General features: G+C 39.7%; 2 protein-coding genes across 2 annotated transcripts; both read right to left on the bottom strand.

Annotated features, from left to right (window-relative positions):
- Positions 1–5,045: 5,045 nt before the first annotated feature.
- Positions 5,046–21,311, bottom strand: LOC105356008 (B-cell receptor CD22). The gene is made up of 15 exons (XM_011485693.4): positions 21,173–21,311; positions 12,723–12,790; positions 12,219–12,635; positions 11,753–12,025; positions 11,380–11,658; positions 10,680–10,961; positions 9,909–10,181; positions 9,551–9,799; positions 9,375–9,453; positions 9,223–9,286; positions 9,012–9,136; positions 8,807–8,864; positions 8,163–8,257; positions 8,002–8,074; positions 5,046–6,168 (listed from the first exon to the last, which is right to left on the bottom strand). The coding sequence occupies exons 2-15, from the start codon at positions 12,769–12,771 to the stop codon at positions 5,953–5,955; spliced, it is 2,532 nt and encodes an 843-aa protein (XP_011483995.1). The 5' UTR covers positions 12,772–12,790; positions 21,173–21,311; the 3' UTR covers positions 5,046–5,952.
- irgq2 (immunity-related GTPase family, q2) lies at positions 21,037–23,778 on the bottom strand. The gene is made up of 2 exons (XM_004078455.5): positions 23,690–23,778; positions 21,037–22,742 (listed from the first exon to the last, which is right to left on the bottom strand). The coding sequence occupies exon 2, from the start codon at positions 22,738–22,740 to the stop codon at positions 21,601–21,603; it is 1,140 nt and encodes a 379-aa protein (XP_004078503.1). The 5' UTR covers positions 22,741–22,742; positions 23,690–23,778; the 3' UTR covers positions 21,037–21,600.
- Between the last annotated feature and the right edge of the window lie 810 nt (positions 23,779–24,588).

A 24,588-nucleotide genomic window follows, 5' to 3' on the forward strand; every position in this document is an offset into this window, starting at 1 on the left:
TGTGTGACCAGTGAGAAAGAGAGAGAGAGAGTGGCAGAGAGAGAAAGATTCACTGTAAATGTGAGTTCTATTTCTGCACCTGCGGTTCCCGCACAAGGTTGCAACATTGTTAGAATAATTCAAGCATCAACTCTGTTTGCTCTCGTTCTCCCGCACATTTGACCATTTGACTTTCTTACGGGAATCTTTAATATCTCGCTCTTTATCTGCTACAAATTGGAGGCGGGACACTATAAATATAGCTTTGCCAGTGTGGTTTCTTATCACAACTGATCAAAGTGGCCAAAAGACTTTCTGCGCAGAGGGCCCTGGAATTGATTTTAGAAGAGAGAGACGTTTTTGATGATGATGTAGAGGGAGACGATTCAGAAGAGGAGGTTTCAGAATTAGAGGATCACATTTCTGAAAATTCAGAGTCTGACAGTGACAGTGACAGTGAGAGAAGATGATTAGATTGGGGCGGCCGTGGAGCAGCGGTAGGGCGGTCGGCCCATGATCGTAATATTGCAGGTTCAATTCCCGCCTTGCACGCCCATGAGTCAAAGTGTCCTTGGGCAAGACACTGACCCCCACTTTGCCTCTGGTGGTAGGCAGGCGCCTGTGTTTGGCAGCAGAGCCGCCACCAGTGTCTGAATGTGTGAGTGAATGTGTGTGTGACTGGGTGAATGGGTCTGTGACTGTAAAGCGCTTTGTCCTTGTTGGAAGAAAGGTGCTATATAAATATACGCAATTTACCATTTACTATTTAGATTGAGCATCAGCCAGTTCCAAAACGAAGCCATCAGCACCCAGCCACAGGACCAGGCCGTCAGCAGCCAGGACCATGTGTTGTACAGGCTAGTGGCTAGAAGGCCATGTGTTCAATGGGGCTGATGTGTTGTCTTGACTAATAGGTTTACTCTATGTGTTCAGCTTGTGTTGTGCACCTGAATGGGTTCAGTTTCTGTGTTCAAATAAATAAAAGTCAGTAGTTTTGAAAACCCTTGCTTCACTTGAAAATTTGTTTCCACTCATATCTTGATTTTAATTGATTTTCTTTATCACGTTTTAAATAATGAGTTGTGAATGTGATCTAAAAAAGGTAAAGGGCAAATATTAACCAAATATACTGATTGTAATTGGATGAGGTAAACATCTGTTGAGTATTTTAACATCAAAGTGTTTGATTGTGAGGCATTAAAAACCACAACATGCAACGGGTCCACCAGACCCACGAACACTGGCTGAGTAACAACAATATGAACACCACACAAGGGTTAAAGGAACTTACAAACACAACATTTAAGGTGGCACTGCTTCTACATTCCTACTTATAACTCAAAACATAAAGTATCAAAAAAAACATGCACAAATTTTGTGTTTCACAACATTAAATGGAGTCTAAGCCACAAATAGACAGGAAGCGTAATTGAGAGACTAATGTGAGATCTCATTTCCTTTTTTTCTAGAGCAGCCGCCACTATTTTCTCATCATCAGCAGCCATTTCATCCACGGCTGTGTTTAACGCTTGCAGCATGGCAGCTGTGGTGGGTCATAGAATGTAAAAAAAAAAGGGGGAGTGCCTGGACACCCCCACACCAAGACCCCTGCCGAAGGCAAGGTCACAGTGGTAGTTTGGGCCCCCAGATGCCTACACTGGAAAGCAATTACTTTTTATCTTACATTTTTTCTCCATTGGTTTGGCTCATTTCTTAAAACAGAAATTACATTCTCAAAACAACATGGGCAAACCTCCAAACCACTTGGCACAACAGAATGGAATTTCTCATTAATTTCATGAAATTGCAAACGTCTTACTACATGTGTCAATGTCTCAGTACATCTTTGCAAATGATTAAGTACAAGTAGCCTACATTTAACACAATTTCCAAGTGAATAGATCTTGTTGATCTTAACTGGTTGTTGATTTTCAGTCTAATGGTTGTTTGCTCCAAAATGAGTTAGCATTATATCATTGTGTAAGTCATCACATGCACAATAGTCTGTTCAATTGTCAAAATTAGTTAAGAACATAATACCATGAATAGCATTGATATGTATGCCTTAGAAAATTTGATAAATTTATTACAGCAATTGACAGTCAGGTGAAACTAGAACTTGACTAACGAAGGAGGATGTCCCAGGCCAGCGAGGGGGCAATTTAACTACAGTATGTATGCTGCCATATCTGAGAATGGTGTGGCCACTCACATCCCCAGTCTTAGCCCATACAATGCACAGAAGCTCCTCATCTTCTTGGACCTCCTTCATTTTGATTTGATCCCTGAAAATGAGAGCGGTCTCGTTGGGCCTCACCTACCACTATATGTTATTGTATGGGACAATGTGAATTTCCACCGTGGCCCGCTCATCAGGGCCTGGTTCACTAGTTATCCAAGGATGGTCAAAGTGTTCTTACAACCTTACTCTCCTTTCCTCAATCCTTGAGGAGTTTTTTTCCGCTTGGAGGTGGAGAGTGTATGTGCATCGGGCTCAAGATCAGAGGTCCCTGCTCCATGCAGTGGATGAGGATATTACAGGAGATCATTGTAGGGGATGGTTGCGACATGAATGCTGTTTCTTCCCTTGTTGCATTGCAAGAGAGGATATAGGCTGTGATGTGAACGAGAATCTGTGGCCAGACAGACAGCAGCGTGAGGATGGCCAGCAGGGTAAGGACGATGGCCAGGAGAGGGAGGGGGAGGACAGCGACCAGTGAAGAACTGCTAGTTGTGAAACTCAAGCATTATTGACAGCACTGTAGGCTGCATATTACTTTCATTGATTTTTGTTTGTGTTTAAATTATAAAGTTTATTAGGCTGTATACATTTTCTTTTTACTCTGATGTCTGAAAGTTACTTTATGTGTGTGAATGATAAAGGTTACAATTCCCTTGGCAGTATGAGTGCAATGTGTGCTGTTACTGTAAACCTAAGAGGCTACTCTTACCCTAAAATCCTTTTTTTCAGTTTTATACAAAATTGTATTCTGTTAGCTATACAAAAACAGTACAGTAACCATTGTCAATAAAAGACTGAGCTAAGACTGAAACATGGACATGAGGGACATTTCAATGGTCCTCTGCTATAGTGAAAAAACATCTAATCATTTTGACTTGCAGTGCAACACAATGCCAAAGGGACAAAGTATTTTGGGGGCGCTGACTGTTTAAATGAGAAGGAAATTTAGTTTTGACTCATGAGTGAATTGTTTTGGGAGAGATATGAGCTTTTGCAGGTGAACCATGGTGTTGTGCCAAACCATCCACAATATTTTGACAAAAGCACCAAGAGTGTTGAGAACGTCCGTCCGGTCTGATCAAGAAATGAGCCAAAGCAATTGAGAAGGGTCTTTGCCATTTTCGTGGCACTGACTCTTTACATGGGAAAGGAATTTAGTTTTGAAGCATGAGTGAACAGTTTTGGGAGATATATTAGATTTTGCAAGTGAGCTATTGTGCTGAACTGTAATACTGTTTTGCCAAATGATCTTAGAATTTTCAGAATGTAATTTCTGTTTCAAGAAATGAGCCAAACCAATGGAGAAAAACTGTAAGACAGGGTTTGTTGTGAATCTATTCACAAAATAAGATTCACTAAAAAAACATCAACTAACTAGCTGTAAAGTTGAATTCATCATTCCTGTTTCTGTTCAGAAAGTTGGAGAATGCACCTCAGGGGGAGGAGCTACTTGGCAGTGATCCCTCTGCCATATATACGGGACCCTCCCCTCTCGGTTTTAATTGCACTTTAGACATGTAGGACCCTTGGTGGAGAGGGTGCTTAGTCATCATTGCCAATTTTAACTGCACCCTTTAGTCCACCCGCCCGTAACCTCCACATCAATATACACTCCAACACACAAATACACATACAAGGAAGGAGGGACCTCTGATCTTCTGTCCCCTACCCCCTCCCTGGCAGGGGGGGACCTGGGCCTCTGCAACGGCGGCCAACGGCGACCAACACATGTTTCACATGTGTTGGTCTGAATGCATAAGTATGTGTGTGTGAATGTTAGCTGTATTATGTCCATGCTGACGTGTTTGTATGTGAACATTATTGGAGCCAACAGGTATGTTTGCAACATTTAAGAGTGTGTGGACAGGGCCACACACTCTTAAATGATTAGATTTATTATTCATCTAAACCTGACAGTAATGATTATAAACTTCCAGCAACTTGTTGCTTTATGATGCTTCATGATTTTACCCCCCTTCTATCATCACCCTCCTACCCCCCCTCCTCTCTAAAATCCCTCTCTCTTCTTCCTTCCTCTTTTTTGCCATCCAGTCCAGCAAGAAAACTGTTACAAATATAATGACTATGTCTAAAGTTTAGTCTAAATTACAAAGGGTTTTATTCAAATATAATCTTCCTGTTTCTGTTTCATTCCATCACATAACTTTGTGTGATAAAATTTAGATAAAAAAACAAACATTTACAAACCCAGAAGAGTGAGACTGAGAAAGTTAATTTAATTCTAAAATAATAAAACACATATAAAAAACATGTAATAGCACTATATTGAAATGATAATGTAACAATAAAAAGCCATCCAAAAAAATTCTAAAGCATTCAAAGAATAAATTTTACAACAAATCTATTTAGGATATTTGAAAAAATATAGATACACAGAAAAAAATCAACAAAAACAAATCATATAATAAACATAATAGAAAATGTTGCTTTGTTTAAGTACAGAAAATGTTGTTAATTTTTAATAGTTGTTTAAACACCAATTATTTCCAGTATTAAAAAATTACTAAATAATACAAATCATATTTCAAGGAGCGTTTTTTATTTTATTTTAAAGCAACATGAAGCTTCTGGTTTTAATACTGTCAGATATTTCCAAAATGCAGAGACGGGAGGCACACGGTTCCAAGTTTAAGGGGTTTATTTCCAAAACAGAAAGCGCTGCTGAGCAGGGGAACCTAACAAAACTAACTGGAGACAAACCAAGTAAACAGGAAGAAGACGGTCAGGGATATGACGGTCTTCTTCCTGTTTACTTGCCCCCCTATACTTGGAACCGTGTGCCTCCCAGCTCTGCACTTTGGGTCCTTCATCAACGTTCCTACCTGACCGAATGGACCAGCCAAACTTTTTTCCGGACCCATCAGAGCAGAACATGCTCCTCTAGCAACCACCTGCCTCCCATCTCTGCAGTTTGGGTCCTTTGTCAACCCCCCTTCCTGACAAATACAATTTAATATTGCAAATGTTCTGCATTATTTGCCAAAATGTTAACTAAAATAATATGAATACATTTGATCAAAACTGAGGGCATTGTACAAGCAAAAAAAGATTAGACAGCAAAGGACAGTTTGTTGAAAGGATCACAGATGTTAAATCATCATGAAACAGCTACGGTGAAGAACCAGCCATAGTGATTCAGCTCAGTAGAAAGATGTTTTGTGACTTAAGTCAATAATACTAATCCCTGAGGGAGTGAATTCCAAAGTTCAGCCTCTAAGCCTAGCCCTAAAACTAGTCTTGACCCTGCTGAAGGCTCTGCCCCCTATGTTCCTTTGGTGGGTAAAAGAAACAGTCAGATGAAGGAAGAATGAGGTTCTGAGTGAGGAGGATCGAGCAGCGATGTGGAGGAGAGTGGACAAGTATGAGGGAGTTGTTGGTGGATGTGAAGGTAAATAGCAGGAGTTTGTAGTCAATTCTGAATTTAACAGAGAGCTGTGATGAGATGAGGAATGTTTCAACAATCCGAAATCGTACTTATTTAAGCGGCATATTTCCAGACAACTTGAAGCTTGACAGATTTGTGGGAAAAGCAGAAGAGGAGTGAATAGCAGTAGTCGCAGTGGCTGGTGACAGGCCTGTAGACCATGATGGAGGTCTTATGGGTGGTGACACATTTACTCAATAATGCATCATTTTAATGACTTTCTGGGATTTTTACAACAGTTCTGGTAAAGCCTCTTGTCTCCACCAGCAAAAACACTTTTAAGGCCTCAGTTGAACTTGACTTCAGAATACTGAGTTTCTTCCTGAGAGCTGCTGGAGTTTCTCCTGGTTCTGTGGTGTCCAGCCTTTGGTTTAAAGTTCACCTGTGCATAATTGACCTCCACAGTATCGTCACTGGTGTCAGAGTCAGAGTTCCATACATTCTGAGGGTTGGCTCCTGTGGCCATATCGATGTTTACATAATCCATCTGCTCCTCTTCTTCCTTCAAAGAGAAAATAAAGTTTAATTTTCAGGGAGTTTTATGTTTTCCAGAGGGGCAAAAAAGAATTTCTCAGCTGTCAATTCTGCAAGTTTTCCCACTTAAAAATATGTTGAGAAGTCTGTATTGTTTATTATAGATACACATCAACTGTGAGAAACATAACATTAAAAAAGTAAAAAAGACATCCAGGAACTCTTTACAATTTGGGGATTTTGATGAATTTTATTGTATATTGGTGCAGAAACGAAGTATTTGGTCAAAAACAAAAATCATCCTCAAACGCTATAATGTAACCCTGGTTGTTAATGACAGAGGTCAAACGTTTCCTGTAGCTCTTCAGCAGATTTGGACACACTAGCAGTTATTTTAGTCCATAGTTCTATGCAAATCCCAAAGCATGATGTTTCCACCCCCATGCGCTACAGTAGGTATGGTGTTTCTCAGATACAGCTCAGCTTTCTTCCACCACCAAACACAGCAAATGGTGTTTATACCAGAAAGTTCCATTTGTTCTCTTATATTCATCTCCTCTGGATCATCTAAATTTCCACTAGAGGACTTTAGACGGACCTGAACAAGTGCTGGACTTCAGCAGGATGTCTGCGGGTTTTGAATCCATGATGACGTCATGCATTACAATAATATACTGTTTTGTCATCCTTCTCCAGAGCATTTGTACTCCACCAGGTGAGATCTTGCATGGAACCCCAGGTGGAGGGAGATCGTCAATGATCTTGTATTTCTTCCATTTTTTTAAATGATTGCTCCAACAGTTGATCTTTTCTCACTGAGTGTCTTGATTGTCGCAAATTGGCATATTCTAATCTTAATCAGGTAAAAGGTTGTAGTCAGGTGCCTTTTATACAGAAAACCAGTTCAAACAGGTACACATTAATACTGGTAACGAGTGTAGGACAGGAGCTTCCTAAAGGAGAAGTAACAGGTCTGTAATGAGACAGAATTCTTGCTGTTTGTTGGTGTTGAGTCCTCATTTTCTGCACCATTATATAAATACATTCGGTAAGCCTTGTGCTATCCTATGGGGTCAAGATGACCATTGACGTGTTCTCCCTACCATGACAAAGGCGGATAAAGGTGGAAAGATTTCATGTTATCCATGGACATCAGTGAAGATCACAAATCATTGAAGAAAAAAGGTTCAGTACACTGTCTGGTGGGTCTAGATGACCCAACTCTCAATGTTAAAGTGCCTAGGATAGCACAAGGGTTAAAAAACACTTGCATATCTTGGGTTGAAATTAGAATATTTTACATTGGAGATTGAGGCTGTTCTATAAACTGTGTCTTAATTAACTCACTTATTGTGTTTCAAATGAGCTTCACTGTGAGCTCAACTCCTATTTGAGTGCAACAAGTCCTGGCTAGTAATTAAGGAAGTAGAAACTATAACTTACAAATATGTGTCAATATTTTATTAATTAATTTAAAAAAAGGAAATGTTCACATTTATTTGTAGAAGACTAAAGTGCAAATTTTTGTTTTTGTGTTGCAGAGAGCAGACTTCAGTGAAAATGAATGATCTTACATTTGGGTGGTTGGTATTATTGACCCTCACAACAAGTAGGTTGTTTATTTGTTCTTTAAGAAAATATGTTGTGGGGTCTAGATGACCCCAGTCCCAATGTTAAAATGCCTAGGATAGCACAAGGGTTAAAAATTACACAGCATGATTTCCTGGATTCTTTCTAACATTTACAGCTGAAGTTAACTAATGATGAACAGAATTGTTTACTGTCAAATACTTTTTTCCCCCATTGTGTATAATGGTAGAGAGTGTGGTGAATGGACTAATATGGTTTTGCTGTTTCTGACCTCATTTGAAGGCTTGGATTTACAGACTTTAGCATACACAACATCCTCCTCTGGTATCCTTGATGCTGTGTTCCTAAATTAACACATTTTTCTTAATCAACATGCTGTAAATCATATTTCATTAAATTTCATTTTGAAAAGAACAAAATTAAAATTCTTACTTTGGCTTATTTTTAAAGTGCAGGGAAGCATAGTTGAGAGAATCATCATCCATGTGTCCTTGTTGCTTTGCCATTGGCTTGTCTGCTGAGGAAGCCTAAACAGAAGCAGACATTAGACATCAGTTAATTGATGAAAAGCACGTACAAAAGTTGAATTTACAAACAGGAAAAAAAGGGGAAGACGTATCTACAACTTCTGTAAAAGATCCATATACTTGGCTTTTAACACTTTTTTAAAAACATGGTTTTTATTAAAAACAAAATATTAGAGATGTTTGGAAAATTCAAAAGTTAACTATCTTTATTTAAATGTTATGAACAGTAAATGTGCCAGATGTGCTGTTTAGTTTTGCACATTTCACACTAGAGTCTAAAAATATTTAGAATAGTTTGTTTTAGATCCACTAAGCCACTTTGCTACCAAGCCACATACAAAACAAAAATTAAATTCAAACTCTAAACATTTGCAAGAAACATTCTTAGTAAACTCCCTGCAACAAAGTTTTGGCTCTCAATGGGACACAGACATTTTTGATTTGTTTGTTTTCTGGAATAAACTTTCTGTTTTATTCAGTATTGGCTACGAGACCTTACTCCTCCTAATCTGATTTGTAATCTAATGTGCCTTAAATACCTGCACTCACCTGTATTTTCTTGGGCAGTTTTGCTACGCTGTAAATAGAGTCCACGTTGGATGCAGACCTGTGAAGAAAACAACAGAATAAACTAACTGGGTATTCACTGTCTCTTATTTCTTACAATTCATTTCGTATTTGAATGTTTCAAATTAGATCCATTGTCTTGATAAAGAGCTGCAGTCTAGAGGAGTGTGTGAGGCTGTGGTCGTACGGGACATTAGGGCGCTGTTGTCCTTGTGATGCTTTTGGACGCCGGTCCTGGTCTGGCAAGAGGTCCTCTCTGCTTCTGAAAGGCTCTGCTGAAGCCGCCTGATTGAAAGCTCCACTCCAGCACACCTGAATTTGTGTTAGCGCAAAGAAGTTTCATCTATATTTAAATATTTTCATGAGGACAATTTAAATGCTTCCATCATTTTTTTTACCACAAGATTACTGCAGACAGGTCTGTTCGTGGTTCCTTGCTGAAGTAATTTGTTCCTCCTGTGTCTAAAAAGTGTATTTTTAAAATAAGATAATAGGAATAATTTAAACAGGCTCACTTGAAAAATGTTTGTTTAAAAAATATGATTCGTACCTGTATAAAAGAAAAATTAAAACAATTATGAAGATCAAACTTAGGCCAATCAACAAAAGTTTCACAGTTGTTAAGTCGTCTGTTGGTTGAAGAGATTCAGTAAATATATGATTTTTGTACTTCCAGATTTTGAGTAAAGCCACATGTGATCAAATTCATCATCTTCATTCACTTACTATCAAACGGTCTGATGGGTGCAGAGACTCCTTGATCGATCTCATTTTTAGCAACACAATAGTACTCTCCTGCTTGGTCTGAGAAAACTGTGAAGTTATTTCCACTGGAGACTTCTTTATTTTCTGGTTTTTTGTACCAGACATAAGTTGCAGGAGGATAGCACTGACTGCTGCAGCTCAGAGTCACTAAACGTTTCCCATCATGCAACAGCTCTTCACCTTTGATGATTGTTGTTTGTTTTGGAGCATCTAAGCAGAATAAAGGAAGAGATGAAGCAGAGCAACATTATGAGTTTAGTATTTCTATGTTTAGAAACAGGAGGTTCACATTTTGTGTTACCCTTTTTATAATACTCACAATGGACTGTAATCTGCACAGGCTGGGATTTTCCTGTTCCAACATCATTTGTAGCTGAACAGCTGTACCATCCACTGTCAGAGGGACGGGCAGATTTCACAGAGTATTTCCTCCCAGAACTCACAGTCATTTCCCTGCCGTCATTGGTCTTCTTCATCCAGGTGAGTGAAGAGACGGATGGGTTAGAATGGAAGCTGCAGTCCAGTGAGAAAGGCTGATTTTCCTTTACGACAGATCCAGGCTTTGCTTCTACTTTCACATCTTTAGGAGAATCTGAATTCAAAGAGTTGTAAAAGGTGACAAAAATATTAATCAAATATCATTTGAATTATTTCAATTTAAATAATTAATTTTGGGGGAAAAATTCTGAAGCAGCAATCTTATATTTCATATATTTCAGTTCATGCTTTTAGTAACACATTAAACATGTTTCCATCATTCCTCACTTCTGTGAAGAAGTAATAAAATAAATAATAATAATACAATAAAATTCTCTCTACTGACAGAACCTAAAAAAACTGAAGAAAAGCTGAATACAGAAACAGAAACATCCTACTGACTAACACCTAAACTGTGTGTTGCAAGAAGTCTACTTTGGAAAACAATTATAGAAGCTATTATATCAAAACACAGTTTGTTACCTTTTTATTTGTAATTTCTTTTGTCTCAACATTTTCAAAAGTTTGACAGATATTAACTAACATTTAATGAGTGACATTTTTACTTTTTCACTGAAATAAATGACTTAATATACATTTATCGATCACTCACATTCAACCTCCAGCTTCTTCTCCTGGCTTCTCTGATTCCCTTCACTGTTTGATGCAATGCAGATGTAAGATCCATTGTGAGCTGAAGTTGCTTTAAATTCATTTATGAAAGTGTGTTTTTTCGATTGAGACAAAGTTTTTCCTGAAGAGTAATTATATGATGTTGAAGATGTTTCAACAGTGAAAGTAGCAGCTGGAAAACTTTCAGCGGTACAGTTGACTGTGATGAGCCGACCCTCTCTGACCTTTGTGTCCATGGTCAGCAGGACGTTGGTGGGAGGAACTGAAAAGAGAATTTGACTTTGAGATTTAAGAGTTGGATTTAAAAAAAACAATCATTTTTTCTTCTATTATTATTGCTTGCTCTTAATTAGTACTTAATAATGTGTAGATTACCAGTCAAACAATTATCTTCAAATTATAAACAAATTTAAAATATATTCTACAATTTTGTAGAAATTTACTAAAGACTTAGCTGCAATAAAATAACATTTACACATGCGTTATTTGTGGATAAAACAGAAATTCCAGTATATTATTTTGACAAATCTTTAGGATTTAAGTGTGAGTTAATAACTGGTGATCTGACTTAGACCACCTCAAACATTATTATGTGGTCGACTTAGATTAAAATGCCAGCAGTCGTACTTTTGACTGACACGTAAATTGAAATAAAATAAAAAAATAAAGTTGTTACTCACACAGAACTTGTATACAAGAAGGTGAACTGTCTTTCCCCTGACCAAGGGTGTTGGATGCAGTGCAAACGTAACATTCTTCATCTGTTCTTTGAACCCGACTTATATTCAAAGCCCTTTGGTCCGTTATTGAAATCTTTTGTCGGCCTTCAGACTGTTTGTACCAGGAGAACTGTGGCTGTGGATTTGCTGCAGCATTGCAGGTCAAAGAGACGCTGCTGTTGATTTTAACTGTGTTATTATGAAGGCCCCAAGTGGAAATGGTGATATTCATCGGCTTGTCTAGAAGTTGAAAAAATAATTAGTATTCTCTGTATCTTTAATGCAGTTTTATTGCTTATTTTATTTAGAGTATTCATAAATATGTGGAACTTACATTTAACATCAAGATTAATGGACTGTGATGTTCCAGAGCCAATCAGGTTTCTGGCTCCACATGTGTAGTTTCCTCTGTCCTCTGGTTTGATCCTCATCAATTCATAAATCTGACTATTTTCAATGTCTTTCCCATCTTTTTGCCAGAAAAAGCTGTCAGGTTTTGGCTTGCTTTTCTTCAGTCTGCACTCCAGGATGATGCTGTTCCCTTCTTTGATGTCTTGTAATGTTCCTTCACTCTGATCTTTAATCAGTATCTCAACTTGAGGAGCAACTGAAAAGACAAAGCACTCATGTGACATTTTGTCAGTTAAATTCACATTTACAAGTTTTTAATATAAAAACAAACAACTTCTTTGTTGCTGTTTAGATCCTTGCTTATGTTAAATTCATTATTGTTGTGCCATTTTTTTAATTTAATATTTTTTCATAACTGCATTTTTCTGTTTTTTGATCTTTGTACTTACCACCAACAGTTAGGGTAGCTCTTGGCTCTGTCGCCCATTTAACGGTTGAAGTTTTTCCTTCAAATCTGAACATATAATTTCCACTGTCGTTCACAGTCAGATTACAGATGGAAATTTGACACAGTTGATATGCTTGTCGTCCAGCAGTTCCATGTGAAGAACCTGTATGTCTCACTCTGTTTTTAAAGAGTTGACTGACGGACCGCTTTGACTCATCATTGCTGTAAAGAACAGTCCCAGTGTAGCCTGTATTCTGGTTCCAGGTTGCATTATTCAACCAAAACCAGGTTCCACCTTCAGCATCTACATAATAACTTGAGTATTTACATTTGATTTCAACACAGGAGCCTTCTTCAACTGTGATCTGGGTCTTCTCTAATACAAAAGGATCCCCTTGTGCTGTGTTACAAAAAAAATCTAGAGGAGTGTAAAAAAAGCAATTAGAGAAGTGATATAATCCAGGTAGACAAAATGTTTTTATAAAAGAACAAATAAACAACCTACTTGTTGAGAGGGTCAATAATACCAACAACCCAAATGGAAGATAATTCATTTTCACTGAAGTCTGCTCTCTGCATCACAAAAATAAGAACATGAACATTTACTTTTTTTTAAATTCATTAATAAAATAGTGACACATATTTGTAAGTTATAGTTTTCTACTTCCTTAATTACTTCCTTTATTACCCTCTTCTGAACAAACAGCGGAGCTCCTTCTCTAGGAGGCTCAGACAGCTCCGCTCCAAAACTGCCCGGTACCAAAAGTCATTCATTCCCAATGCAATAACCCTGTACAACAACTCACAATGCAAAAGATAACATTTGCACATTTTTTTTTTTTTTTTTTTATTATTATTATCTCTTTATTTAGTTGTTTTCTATATTTCACATTTCTTTTGCACATCTTTTTACTTGCACTGTTCTGTAAATAGCTTTTTAAATTATAATACCTTGATGTCTGTATTTATACATTTCCTTGTTCTTGCTTTTTTTTACTTAATTCTAAGTCTTTTTTTCCCTCTGCTGTCAGTTGCTATGGTGACAAACAAATTTCCCACGTGTGGGATCAATAAAGTATCTCTGATTCTGATTCTGACATCCCACTCAAACAGGAGTCGAGCTTACAGTGAAGCTCATTAAAACACAATAAGTGAGTTAATCAAGACACAGTTTATAGAACAGCCTTAGTCGTCTCAATCTCCGATGTAAAATAGCAAAATAATCTGTTTTTTCTCTGTGGTCACGTTTTAAATGTATAACAATTGTACTGTTTTAACTCAGAGATTTGGGTTTTTAAGATTGTATGCTGAAAGTTTTGTCAACATTGCTATTGAAATTAAAGTATGTTTTGGAGAAATTTTACTAAACTTAGACACATTTTTTTTTTTGACTTGTCCTGTCCAACAGCTGGGAAGGCAGATGAGAGCTGAGGGCCTCTTGTGTTGGACATATTTTAATTTAACAATAGGGGTTATTAATCTTCAGACAAACCAAAGGTATGTCTGAATAAATCCCTTTTGTAATTGAGGCCAAACTTTATTAATTTCAGCCATGTTTGAAAATCTTTGGTGTTGGACCGGACGGAAGAGGAAAGAAGGGAAGAAGAGAGAGGGATGTTAGAGAGAGAGGGGGGGTTAGGAGGGTGATAATAGGAGGGGAGGGGGGATAAGACAATGAAGCAGCATAAAGCAACAAGTTTACTGGTTGTTTATCATTATGGTAAGGTTCAAATGTAGTTCAAAAAGGGCGGGGCCTGTCCACACACACTCAAATGTTGTCAACACACCTGCTAGCTGCAAAAATGTCCACATGTCAACATGTACACAAAACAGATAGTGTTCACACATGCACACTTATGCCTTAAAACCAACTAGTGTGAAATATTTCATTCATTCAATCATGCAAACCATTAGTGCAAAGGTGAGCTAACACCTGTTCTCAGGTGAGTGTTTATGTTCTTCTAAAATGGATGGAGGAATGTGTAAAGAAGGAAGGAGAGTGCCCAGCCATCCCCAGACCAAGACCCCCGCCGCAGCAGCAGCGGCAGCCGTAACCCCCCCAACACCACACGGGAGCAGGCAGGGAACAACCGCCCCCCGGGCGACCAAATCCGCCACCCAGGCCAGGGCCAGCAGGACCGCCGCGAGGCCCCCAGAGCCAGAGAGCAGGGAGGCACGGGGGGAAAGAGAGCGCCGCCCCAGCCCAACCAGGAGAGCAGCCCCCCCGCCACGCCGCGAGAGCCCAACGCAGGGCCCCACCGGAGAAGGACGCCCACAGCCCCAGACGAGCACCCCATCACCACCCAGGAGTTCCGGGCACCCCCCCGCCCCAACCCCAGGTACGAGGCAGGACCCCACAAGGGAGACCCGCTCCGCACTCCAGGCAGCCACCCACCCGGCCCATGGTTGGTCCAGGGAGGAGCAAGGCAGGGACCCGCCGCCCCCACCCAGGAGGGGGGCACCCCGGGGAAAAAGGGGGCCCACAAGGGGTGTTGTAAACATGGCCGCCCAGGCTCGGCCACAGTTGGAAATTTGCTGGGCCACAGCACTCAGGGGCAAGGACCCGAACCCACCCCCCAGGGACATGAACACCCCACCTCAGGTGTAATGTGAACCCCCTCCCCGCACCGAGAGAGAGCACCGCTGGGCCCAGGAAACCGGCACCCAAGGGACACGGCCGCCGTTGCCAAGGGCCCCGTACCCCCCACCAGGGGTAGGGGACAGATGGTCCTAGGTCCCACCTTCCTTGCAAAATGTGTGTGCGTGTGTTTGAGAGGATGTCTGTGTGCATGTGTGTGTGTAAAAAAAACTTAGACACATTTACTTTATTCTGACACACATTTATTCACAAATAACAGACATTTATTTACATATGTAATAAGTGATGTCATGAAAGTTTTTTCTGCTAGCCATGATTATTCATTAAGCACATGGTTTGTTCTGTGTGACGTTCGTTATGCGAGACACCAAGGCAATCGGTTTATCTGAATGTTGACCACCTCAACACCTTTTTGACCCCAGAAGCTGAATTTCAATAAGTTTTTGGCTACTATGTCCTAAAGCAGGGGTCAGCAACCCAAAATGTTGAAAGAGCCAAATTGGACGAAGAAAACTAAAAACAAATATGTCTGGAGCCGCAAAATATTAAAAAACGTATTTAATCTTATAATGAAGGCAACACATGCAATGTGTATCTATATTATCTATATTAGCCTACTATCAAAATGATTAAGTTGCTTCAAACACATAATGAGCATTATTAACAATTAAATGTTTATTCTGACATACCTTTGGTTTGTCTGAAGATTAATAACCCCTCTTGTTAAAGTAAAATATGTCCAACACAAGAGGCCCTCAGCTCTCATCTGTTTGCCCAGCTGTTGGACAGGACAAGGTAAAAAAAAAAAAAAAAAAAAAAAAAAAAAAAACAATTAAATGTTTATTTGCCCTGCAGTGCATTCTGTGGCGAACGGCGCGTCACGTGACTGCCCTGTTGTGCAAGTTTGACTTCCTTATAATATTATAACGACCCAGCCGGAACGTCATTTTAGCAAATAAGATACAGCCAAACTGCTAGCGTAGTGAAAAGCTATCCGTGTCCCATACACTGCCTAACCCCGGATAGTCCCAAGCAAAAAATAAACAGGAAGCGCCCCAATATCTCTTTTTGGCAATAAGCCCGTTTTTTCAAGCACACTTAAACAGCCAAAACAGCATGGACTTCACTTCAATTCACAACACTCTGACTCAAGGTTTTACCCCAAAATTCCCCACTTCCCATGAGCCTTAGGGGCTGAAGGCGGGGCTAAGCAATGAGTTATATCATTAGAGGAGACACGCCCGTTTTAGAAGCCTGGCCGACGGTGGCGGAGCGCGACGCCATCTTGGTGAGGTCGACGACGCCCATATGACAATGATTTCTATTGCTTTTAGAGGTGTCTAAGTAGCTTTTATATTTTTACACTTATATATATTTATACATATATGTTAATATATTATATTTATATATATAATATATATATATAGATACATCATTTGTTGTTGTTAAAGAAGGGAAACGGTCAGCCTTAAAAGCTCAAACTTTTATGAAAATGCATAGCTGCAGGACTTCTTACAAATAAAAAAATGATTACAAAGAATTAAAAAAAAATACTTTGTAAACATTTAGGAGTTTTAGACCTCTTTGACATGTAATTTAAATTATTTAGAAAAACCCAACAATAAGTCAATAATAATAATAATAATATTAAATCAAAAAATAAAATAAGTCTATCAATATTACTAATAATAATTATAATAATAAAATAAATATTCTAAAGAAGTCCAAAAGTGAACAATAGATTTACCCCAAAAAAAAACAACAACAAAGAAAAACAATAGATTTATACTGATTCATGTGAGTGATCAATTTGTTTAACACAGATGCTATGGTGTCGGGTTTCAAGCAAACAGTCTGGCCTCTCATCAAAATCTGTTTCCACAAATGTTCTGAACATAGCCAGACTGTATTACTAGTTGGTACCACAGTGATCCATCTTTGTTAGCTCTTTTTATTGCTAAGATCCACTTTTTCCTTAAGTCTGAATCCATTGGAAACCTGCAAGAAAAGTTCAGTCTCTGAGTCAGAAATGTATAAGTCTATATTACTATAATAGCCTAGTATGCTGTATACAAGTTTAGCAAAATAAAATGTACATTTATGTCGACAGCAAATTATACGTACATCATGCAGCATGCATGTCAACATGTGTATGATTAATGAAGCCCCTGCAGCATTAAAACAAAAAAATTATAGTACTTACCTGTGAAATGATATACCTTCCTCCTTCGTGGACTCAGTTCTCTGATTTCGCAGTTGAAACCCGCAAAATGAACTGGTATGCAAAAAATGTGTTCATATGCATGCACTGCAGCTGTAACTTGACCTCACCAAGATGGCGGTGCTCTCCTCCCATGAGGAACCACGTGATGTCTCCTCTAGTGTTATAACTCATTGGGGCTAAGCCCCAGGTCGCTACAATATCAATCAATTATGTTTCATTGCTTTGATAAAATTAAAGAAATGTACTAAAATAATCAGATTTTTGATGTCATTTTTATTTTGAGGATTCGAACAAAAGAATGTTCCCCTGGCATATCTGAAGTTTAATTTGTAAATTTGTGTTTTGTTTTGTACTTTCGTTTTGTACAATAAAGTTTAAAAAAAAGTAATATTGTAGTGGCGGTCATGTGCATTTTAGGTCTGGTAGCAGCAAGGGATTATGGGAGTCGGTCTCTTGATCTAATTAGGGCTCAGCAGGAGCGTTTCTGTTTGGCCACGTTTCTTTTCATATGGCAGTTTTGTTCTTCCACCTTAGTTTATTCTTCCTGTTATGTTTGTTTCTTTATGTTGGACCATAAGTGTGGGAAGGGGAGTGGTTGATTACTGCTGTGCAATGTTCATTGTAGTGTGTGTTCTGAATAAAGGGGCTAGTAATGCCAGAAAGGAGATTATAGTCTTTGCTGGGCTTACTGGCTACTCCTCTGAATCAGTTCGGAGACGAACCTTGGGCACGGACAACAAATATTCAGCGCAGCCAATTGATTGACAGCTCAACTTCCAGGCGGCTTGGCTCCCGTTACGCCCTCTACAAGTGACGTACCTGCTTGGCGTTACAAAGTATTTTCTACACATTCTTACAGCTTTGGAAAATGTTAATAATGTTTGTGTCTTGTTTTTCCTCCTACAGAAACCATATTAAAACAAAAAAAATTATATTTCTCTCCCCCATCTTTTTACATTTTCAAACATTTTTGAAAATGCTCCAGGGAGCCACTAGGGCAGCGCTAAAGAGCCGCATGCGGCTCCTGAGCCACGGGTTGCCGACCCCTGTCGTGTTCTTGCATTACGCTGATTTATATTACTTTTACTTTACGTTGTCCACTTTTTTTGAATGCTCAAGGCTGTGGCTCTGAAAGACCTGACTTTAATTCGATCGCGATTATTTATTTTCTGCTGAGCGACACTGTTAATCTGAATTTTGCTCCACAGATAGACAGCTGTACTTAGCTCACGTTCTGTCCCTTTGAAATCAGTCCCATATTTAGAACGGACCGCATAACCTTGTCTTCTCCATGCAACGAAGTCTTTAAAAAAAATCTTTGCAAACAAAACCACAGAAGGCTTTTTCTGCTTGATTCTCGCCAAAGACAGATAGATCCTTTTCCTTTCGCTCCTCCTGTGTCAGCCCATTCCCAATGTTTTTTGTCCCCTCCGCCCCAGAGCCTGCAATTTTCATCCATCTGCAACTACTGCTTTTTGCACTCTGAATATGGATCTGATCAGCTGGTCTCCAAATTCGATCAACAACGTTTTTCCACACTAAGGAATGGGAAAGCGGACCTTTCCTGCCTAGAAGGAACCCATGCAGCTGGAAACACCAGCGATCCATGAGTCATGTGGAGGCTGGTGTGCCTGGCCACGCTGTCTGCAGAGATGTGTATCTATTTGGATTTCTGCTAATTGGTATCGGAGGATTTCTGATTTATCGGGCAGTCTGGGAGCGGAATATGGAGAGAGGCGATCTGTCTAAGGGGAAGGTCTGTGGGAAGATTCTTCGGGGAGTAGAGACTAACGGTGAGAAACTTTCACAAAAGCTCTGTGCTTGTCTTTCCCGCTTTAGCAGGGTGCTCGCGACCCTTGAACTTGTGCGGAAGATGGATGCTAACTTGGAGCGTGTTTCTGCCCGAATTGAGGGAAGACTGGTCTAAATGCCCACTTTTGGATTCAAATTTGCCTCAAATTCTGTAAGACCAGTCAAGGACTCAGTCAGCAGAATAAACAGCTAGCGCTCGGAAGAATTGAATTTAATCAGGCTCCCCTCATGAGTTGAGGATACTGTCCTCGGCTCCACCAAAACATGTTTGCTTCTCCAGAGTGTATACAGAAGCTGTGTGCAGGGGGTTGACGCAGCAGCTCATCTCTTCTTGACCTCGGCCTTCCTGCACCCCCCCCCCCACAAACACACACACACACTTTGCACTGTCGAGAAGATGCGCCTCGTAGCTGCACTCTAAGATTGATTCAAGGGACCCCACCCCATCCCCTCTTACACATTGAGCATCACGTACTGTGTTTTTGTCTGCATATGTGCCTTTGTGTTTCAAATAGTGTAGTTGTTTTATTGTATCTACCCATTGTACACAATGTTGAGATACAACTTTTTTTTTTGTCACCAATGAGCCCCCTGTTTTCTAAACCATCTACACCCACACTAAGCGAGGCGCGCTGACTTTCACGGCTGCACCTCAGTCAACTTTGAACTGAATGTGTGTATTTCTGTTTTATGTCTGATCTTGTTTGGGTTGCACTGGAACCTAACTTCGTATGTCAGTGTAAGCTGTATGTAAATAAACGTGATTCTGATCTGATTCTGAAGTAAGCAAACCCAATAAGTCTTAGATAGGGTTTCCAGTTGAAAGGATTTCTCTTTTGGTGAATTGTTGGTCTTTGATCCTTGATTGATTTGTACTGAACGGATAAATCTATTAATGATTTAGTGTAAATGTTGCTCCTCAAATAAAGCTTTATTCTCTCAGGTAATGATACTCCTTTTCTAATTGTGAGCTAGTGAGCAGCCATTTATCTCAACTACTGACCAAAAAGCAACACCTGACCCAAAACCATCTCACCCGATCACTGTGAACATAATATTTGGCTCCTACAGTTAGAATGTGAGCACTAAAAAAATCGGTGCAAACTAGAAGAGTTCTGGGCTGCCTTGGTGCAACAACAAGCCCCGCCCACTTTAAGGCTGGATTCTATTAAGGTAAAGTCATCTACATCAACTCAAACAGCAGCATGTCATGGGGGCGAGTTGCGTGCAAACAAATGCAGCGGAAATCCTGCCTGTAGTTTTGTTTTAAACAAACTATCACTGTTTGCACATGCACAGAGGTGTTTAACATATAATTTAAACGTTTGCATGTGATCCCATCAGACAATGACTTGCATTTCACGTAGAAAATGTTATCTAGTTAAAAAAATGTTATGTTATTTCAGAAAAAACAAGCAACTTTACTAATTTTCAGGTTCACTGGACCTTAGTAAAGTTTTTTGTTCATTTTTCTTATTTTCCCGTAAAATACGAGTCGATTATGCTATACCTGTAAGTAAATAGTTGCATCTTGGAGCTTAAAAATGTCCTCTTTCGGTCAGAAATAAACTGAATAAATGCATTTTTTCCATCAGTTGTCATCATGTCAACTGGAAAGTGATTTAAGAAAATAACAATAAAGGTTTTGAACCAGAAGCTGTCCATTTGTAAACAAAAGATACATTAAACCAGAAGAAAACCCCAAAAATGTAGCACTACAACTAAAAAAGTTTCATTGCTTAACCTTTTTGACGTTTCTGTCATGTTTGGGTGAAAACCTAAAACACTCGTACATTTTATTTAAACATCTGATTGCCTCATGGTTTCCTCCACACAATGCATTTAAAAATATTAAAGTGATGATCATCTATTTCATTGAATGTTGAGTTTGCAAAATTCAAAAGTTCCTTATGTGGTTTTTGTGAATTTCTCAAGTTCCTCTTAACTCTTGCACTTTTCATACAACTTGCCTCGTAAAGCTTCTGGTCTGGAGTGGGACAAGACAAAACATTTTTTGAATTAGGTACAAAAACTTGGCAGCTTCAATAAAAAAATGTAAAATGTTACACCTTTCAGTGGTTATGCTGAGGTTTAACAGATAGCTCTATTTCTAAATAGAATTTAATCAGAAGAGCTCTAATAAAAACATTTTGTCTTTAAAGGAGAAGACAAACACCTCGTGAATAACAGGATTTCGTCAGTTTATTCACAGAAATGTGGCAGATTAAGCCAATCAGAAGGAAATTTCAGTACAACAATGCAAAACAAACAAAAATCAACATTAAAAGTGCACCCAGCAAAAGAAGCAGTTTATTCTTACCTTTAGAGTCGTTCAATCAGCGTGCAATCCATACCCAATCTAAGGTAAAAATAAAATTAAAAAAGGAAGGTTTGACGCCTCAGTGAAGCTCCTGAAGAATTTACATAAGCAGTCAAGCAGACGAGAGCAAACCCGCCTGTTTTAACCCAGCAGATTAAAGAATCACTCTTTTTTTTCCTGCTGAGTGAAAGAACTTCCGCTATTCAAAGATTTCTCAGCATTACATTTTGGGAGGGAGTAGCAGGTTTATTGAGGAACAAAGAAACTTGCAAAAACACATGTTTTTCTGCATTGTTATATGCAACTGAAAATAAAAGCGTAAAGTATAAAAAATGTAAACATGCAAAAAAGTTTGAATTTCAAAACATTAAAAGGGATTCTAAGCCACAAATAGACAGGAAACATAATTGAGTGACTGATGTTAGACCTCATTTCCTCTCCTCTAGAGCAGCTGCCACTATTCTCTCTGCATCAGCTGCCATTTCATCCACAGCTGTGTTTAACGCTTGCAGCATGGCGGCAAAGGAGCGGCTGGCAGAGCGAGCATGCCGAGGCATCGCCATCTGCAGCAGCTTTGATGAAACCGTGGCCAAATCTTTCTCTGCCGCCGCCAGGCGCTTTTTAACTTCCCCTTTGGTAACTTCCACAGACATCACACAGGTCCGCAGGTCCTTAAGTCTTGAGGGTTCGATGCCTCTTTGGCGGGCCAGTCGCTGTACAGACTCATCATCCAGGCACAAAGATAGCTGCGCCTTTGTCAAAATTCGCACCGCCACACTGGAGTCCACCATGGAAGCTACAAGAGGAACAGGAATAGCTGACATCCCTCCTGACAGAGAGGCGGCTGCCCATATGAGAGCCTTAAATGCTTCCTTTTTCTGGGTGACCAAGGTGGTGGTGAGAGCCGGCAGAGCCAGGAGAAGAGCGTGGGCTCTGATCTCTGGAAGGTCTTTACTAACGTCCCCCAAAAGGTCGGGAAAGTCAAGCTTTTCCAGAGTGGAGGGTCTGACCAGGTAAACTTTAGGAATTTTCACACCCTGGGATTTCAGGACGTCCAGACTGGCCCGCCTCTTTTCCTCCAGGCTCTTCTCCGTGTCTGTTTGGGAAGCTAAGAGAACAAAGTACACAGCTTCACGCTGCAAAGAAAGGGCCTCCAAGAAAACTTCCACACAGTTGGGATGAATGACCTGTGTGAAGGTCATAAAGACAACATTATAGCGAAGAAACTTGAATTTATTAATGTATCCCTCAGCTTCAAATGGGGACGTATTAGACACAGGTGGAAGATCCCAAAGGCGAAAATCAGGGTGTTTGGGGTTTGGGTAGCCAGCCACTTCATCTGGGTCGGCAGTGGTTGGAAAGGGGGCGGCTCCCTCATCATCAGGGCCGAGGCCGCGGAGAGAGTTCATGAGAGTGGCTTTTTTCTCAACACGGTCCCCAACCACAGCCACATTAATCCTACTGATGAGGAGATCTTCCACCGCATCCTTTACATCAGACAACTTGTTGTTCTCCACCGACTCTTTGAGCGTTTCCAGCAGGTTTAGGCCTTTGAAGACATCAGCCATTCCTGTGGAGGGATGGAGGCAGCAATTAAAAACAAAATATTGATGAGTTGGAGGAGAAAGACAGAATAATCGCTCTTTAGAGCCTCAAAAACCATCTTGGCCCAGCCAGCATTTCAGTGTGGGCCCCTCATTATTTAGCATTTGGCTTCTAAAAAGTTTTTTTTTTTGTTTGTTTTTTTAACAGGTCCCACCTGTAAATGGCCGCATGCAGTCTAAGAGAGATCAGCTAGACCCCATGCATATCACTTATGGCTCCCATATTCTTTCACCTCAAAGGGTGGCCGTGTTTCTAAATTTACATGGGACCTATATTTTTGTACCATGTTCCTTTCTAATCCAAATATCCAATGAAATGGAGTTTACATCAGAAGTTAATGAACAAAAGTTAAAACACTTGTTTTTTTTTATAAATGCAAAATTATCACTTCCTCACCATCCAGAGAATGAAAACGATTGAACTGAAGTCCTGAAAGCTCAAGTTATCTCATTTATCTCATCAAAAAAAAAGAGACTATTTTTAGTCAAAGGAAAATGTTGCAGCATTTTTAGGTTCTCTTTAAACCCCAGAACAGGTTAAGTTGTGTCATCAACTCATCCAAATTAGCCACTTCCCTAAAACAAAGTGTTGCTCTTTGTTGCTCCTGAGAACATGCACCGCACCAGAGCAAGTTAAAGTTGGGCAAAGTTAGAAAAAAAACAAAAAAAACATTTTATCAAAACTAATATTGTGAAGTGAGACTGTTTTGTTTTTCTCACAATGCTCATTTTAAGTTGTGTGCATATTATTTTTTTTCAAGTAATTTAAGACATGCAACATTTTGGCCAAGTTGTGTAAACTATATTGATGTTTAATGTCTTTATATATAATAACTACAGCACAAAAGCCCTTAAATAATTTGAAAACATACTTTACTACATATAATATTGCTTTTAATCAGTGCACACTCACCTAATTGTGTGGAGCAGATGCAATCCTCCCGAGTTCTTCCAGTCAAATGCTGATTCTTCTGCAGATCTGCAGCACTTACATCATCAGGATGATCTATTTAAAGTGTTCACCAAGATAGTAGAACCTGTAATCCTGTCAGCTCAGCTTTAATCCGATATCAGGTGAATCTCACTTCCACACACAAACACACGTTCACAAAGCTGGAGCTTTCATGTTTTGGCCTTCATGACTGCAAACAAGTGTGGCACGTGCATGCTCATGAGACAAAATCAAAAACTTGGTTTGTTAGTTATTGAATAGAGAACTCAATGAGTACTAGTACCATCACAGCTCCATGTGTTTACTGATCGATCTCAAGTAGGTGACACCTTAAGCCTTAATCACATGCATGCAGGGGGGGTAACTCTTAAAGGTGCTGCGGGTTGTTGGGTTGTCCGGGCCCATAGGGGGTTGTAGAGAGGAGCGCAGGTGTGTCTTGCAGTTCTACTTCAAGGGACATCATGACAACTGCTGTGGTGCAGTGACCTTACGCCAGCCTCTAGTTATTAAATGCAAGTGCTGGCCCCTTACTGACCATGTGCAAATGCCACATGCAAGCGGTATTCACATGATGCCTCAGTGCCCGTAGGACAAACTACACTTTATTATCTCCTTTCGTTAATTTCAGACATTTAAGGTGCACATGAAGGCGCCAATACTTATCACATGAACAGCACTTACGGGCATCTCCAGTCTGCAGGAATTGGGGGTGGGTTAAAAAAAAATGAAAAATCTGTACGACTTGCCTGTGTCTCACCTATTTCACCATTAAATGTTGTATAAGTGTGCGCTGCAATCTGCCCACAGAAAAAATGCACAGAACACTTTTGCTCTACGGACTCGCCAAATGGCGTACGGCC

The sequence above is a fragment of the Oryzias latipes genome, chromosome 16 (genome assembly GCF_053564925.1).
Source record: "Oryzias latipes strain Hd-rR chromosome 16, Olatipes_Hd-rR_3.1".
Classification (NCBI taxonomy): domain Eukaryota; kingdom Metazoa; phylum Chordata; class Actinopteri; order Beloniformes; family Adrianichthyidae; genus Oryzias; species Oryzias latipes.

What these genes read in the sequence shown, in the direction of transcription:
- LOC105356008 (XM_011485693.4), bottom strand. Translation starts at nt 12,771, where the DNA reads ATGAATTATCTTCCATTTGGGTTGTTGGTATTATTGACCCTCTCAACA. An exon ending in AGCTACCCTAACTGTTGGTG is followed by an intron (nt 12,026 to 12,218) that starts GTAAGTACAAAG and finishes TTGTCTTTTCAG; the next exon opens with TTGCTCCTCAAGTTGAGATA. An exon ending in AACTGCCCAAGAAAATACAG is followed by an intron (nt 8,258 to 8,806) that starts GTGAGTGCAGGT and finishes GCTTCTGTTTAG; the next exon opens with GCTTCCTCAGCAGACAAGCC.
- irgq2 (XM_004078455.5), bottom strand. Translation starts at nt 22,740, where the DNA reads ATGGCTGATGTCTTCAAAGGCCTAAACCTGCTGGAAACGCTCAAAGAG.